Source organism: Giraffa tippelskirchi, chromosome 13 (assembly GCF_054371585.1).
Source record: "Giraffa tippelskirchi isolate mGirTip1 chromosome 13, T2T-mGirTip1v1.2.pri, whole genome shotgun sequence".
In the NCBI taxonomy this organism is placed as follows: domain Eukaryota; kingdom Metazoa; phylum Chordata; class Mammalia; order Artiodactyla; family Giraffidae; genus Giraffa; species Giraffa tippelskirchi.
This window is the reverse complement of record NC_137287.1, coordinates 61,833,103-61,835,126: the sequence shown is the minus strand read 5'-3', so window position 1 is coordinate 61,835,126 and position 2,024 is coordinate 61,833,103. Positions and strand designations below refer to the sequence as shown.

At 55.1% G+C, this 2,024-nt stretch overlaps 1 protein-coding gene across 5 annotated transcripts in view; it reads left to right on the top strand.

The window, feature by feature from the left end:
• Window positions 1-39: 39 nt before the first annotated feature.
• The window catches only part of PDSS1 (decaprenyl diphosphate synthase subunit 1), a 34,638-nt gene continuing 32,653 nt past the window's right edge, over window positions 40-2,024 (top strand). For 2 of the 5 annotated variants that reach the window (XM_081554243.1, XM_081554248.1), the window contains exon 1: window positions 54-283. In XM_081554243.1, coding sequence (XP_081410369.1) covers window positions 125-283 — 159 coding nt within the window. In that variant the 5' untranslated portion in view covers window positions 54-124. Of the gene's footprint in view, window positions 583-1,039; window positions 1,277-2,024 lie in introns of those variants that run through there. The other 3 variants (XM_081554244.1, XM_081554246.1, XM_081554249.1) reach the window with 3 other exon arrangements.

Below are 2,024 nucleotides of genomic sequence, written 5' to 3'. Positions count from 1 at the left end.
GAAGGGGCGGGGCGTGCGAGACCAACCTCTTCCGATGCCGGACTTCCGGCTCCGGGTCCCGGGAGGAGGGGCCGCCGGGCCAGAGGCGGAGCCGCCGCCCTGCCGCGACTTTCATACTCGGACCATGGCCTCGTGCTGGTGGCGGTGGCGGTGGCGATGCGGCTGCTCTTGGAGGCCGGCGGCACGGAGCCCCGGGCCCAACTCCGCCGGCCGCGCGGCACTGTCTGCGCCGCGGGCTGCCGCCGTCGCTGCCGCTGCCACTGCCGCCGTCGCCTGCGCGCAGGTGAGGCCGGGGAGCGCACGCCGCGGCCGGGCGCAGAGGTCACGGCGCCAATGACAGCGGCGCCGCGGAATGAATGGGACGCAAGCTGCAAGAGCGGCGGGCGGGGACCGTGGGGCCGCGCTGGGATGCGACCCTGTGCTGGCGGGGCTCCGAGGATGGGACCGAGCCGAGGGGTGGGCGCCCGGCGTCCGCCTGAAATGGGGGTGCCCCGCGCGGGGCTGCAGAGCGGTGTCCTGGGACCGGGGAGCGTCTTGGGTGTCGGGAAGGGGCGACGAGGAGCCGGGTCCCGGGCAACGCAGGTGTGGCCCAGTTTTCTCCTGCAGTCTGTGTAACGCGTGGAGAGCGTCTGCAGGTGTTTCCTTTCGAGTTAACAGTCAAGGCTTCGGGGGCAACCGAACTTAATTGGGATTTTAGGGCATAAGGGGAGACAATGGCACCCCACTCCAGTACTCTTGCCTGGAAAATCCCATGGACGGAGGAGCCTGGTGGGCTGCAGTCCATGGGGTCGCGAAGCGTCGGACACGACTGAGCAACTTCACTTTCACTTTTCTCTTTCATGCACTGGAGAAGGAAATGGCAACCCACTCCAGTAATCTTGCCTGGAGAATCCCAGGGAAGGGAGCCTGGTGGGCTGCCGTCTATGGGGTCACACAGAGTCGGACACGACTGACGTGACTTCGCAGCAGCAGCAGAGCATAAGGTGCTCTGAGCGCTCAGAGATGCGAAGGGCCAGGGTGACCTCGGAATAGGTCTCGTGGAGAACGCAGGGCTGATGCTTAGAGTGAACCGGAGATCGGTTATGCGGTAGTTGCTTCGGAGGGAGGGCACAACTGGACGGGCTGGAAGAAGAGACCCAAGGATGTCGCAGAAGTGGGGAAACCTTTAGTTTAAGTCTGACTTCTTGAAGTAGAGTCAGAATCGGAGTTCTAACCGTGAACTCTGGTGTTGTCTCCTGCTGCCTTTGGACTCCATCTCTTTTTTTCTCCCTTTGTGGTCAGTTTAGCTCCTGTGTATTGATACGTTTCTCTGGCTCTGTAAATCCTTTTCTGCACTTTGTAGTGATTAATTCCTAACTTGCTGTAGGCTAAGCTCGCATTGGATAGCATAACCATGCAAGATCGATGGGCTCACTCTCTTTTTGGAGACTTCTCCCATCACATAGTAATTGTTATGTGTTTGCCTCTCATCTGGAAGGCTCATTTTTTTTTAAAAGTTTATTTGAATTTAGGACTCTCTTCTGTCTCAGATTTGGTACACTTCCATGTACCCATCAAATACCATTTCCCAATATGAAATATGTAGCATCTCTAAGTGTCTGCTTTTAGATACGTATGGGTACAAATAACAACTTATTCAGAACAGACACTTGAAGAGAGAATGCTGTTGGACTGGTCTACAGAAAAGACAGTAAAGAGAGAATATGGGGAATAGCGAGACTGTGGGATCCGTGTAGGTGCTGTCCTAGCCAGGCTTCAGATATTCCTAGTACTGCAAATGAGGATGTTACTTGCAGACAAGGATGCACCCACCACTGATGACATTGATTCTTCTTTGACGCTCCTTTTTTTAAAAAAAATCCGTGCCCATTAAGCAATTATCTTAGCTACAGAAAGGGTGCTTTCCTGGAGAGAATTGTTGGAGGAGCTTTGCCGATAATTCCAGTACTGTATATCTCTCTTTTTTTATTAATTTTCTTTCTTTATTTTTTGGCTCTGCTGGGTCTTGCTGCTTGGGCTTTTCT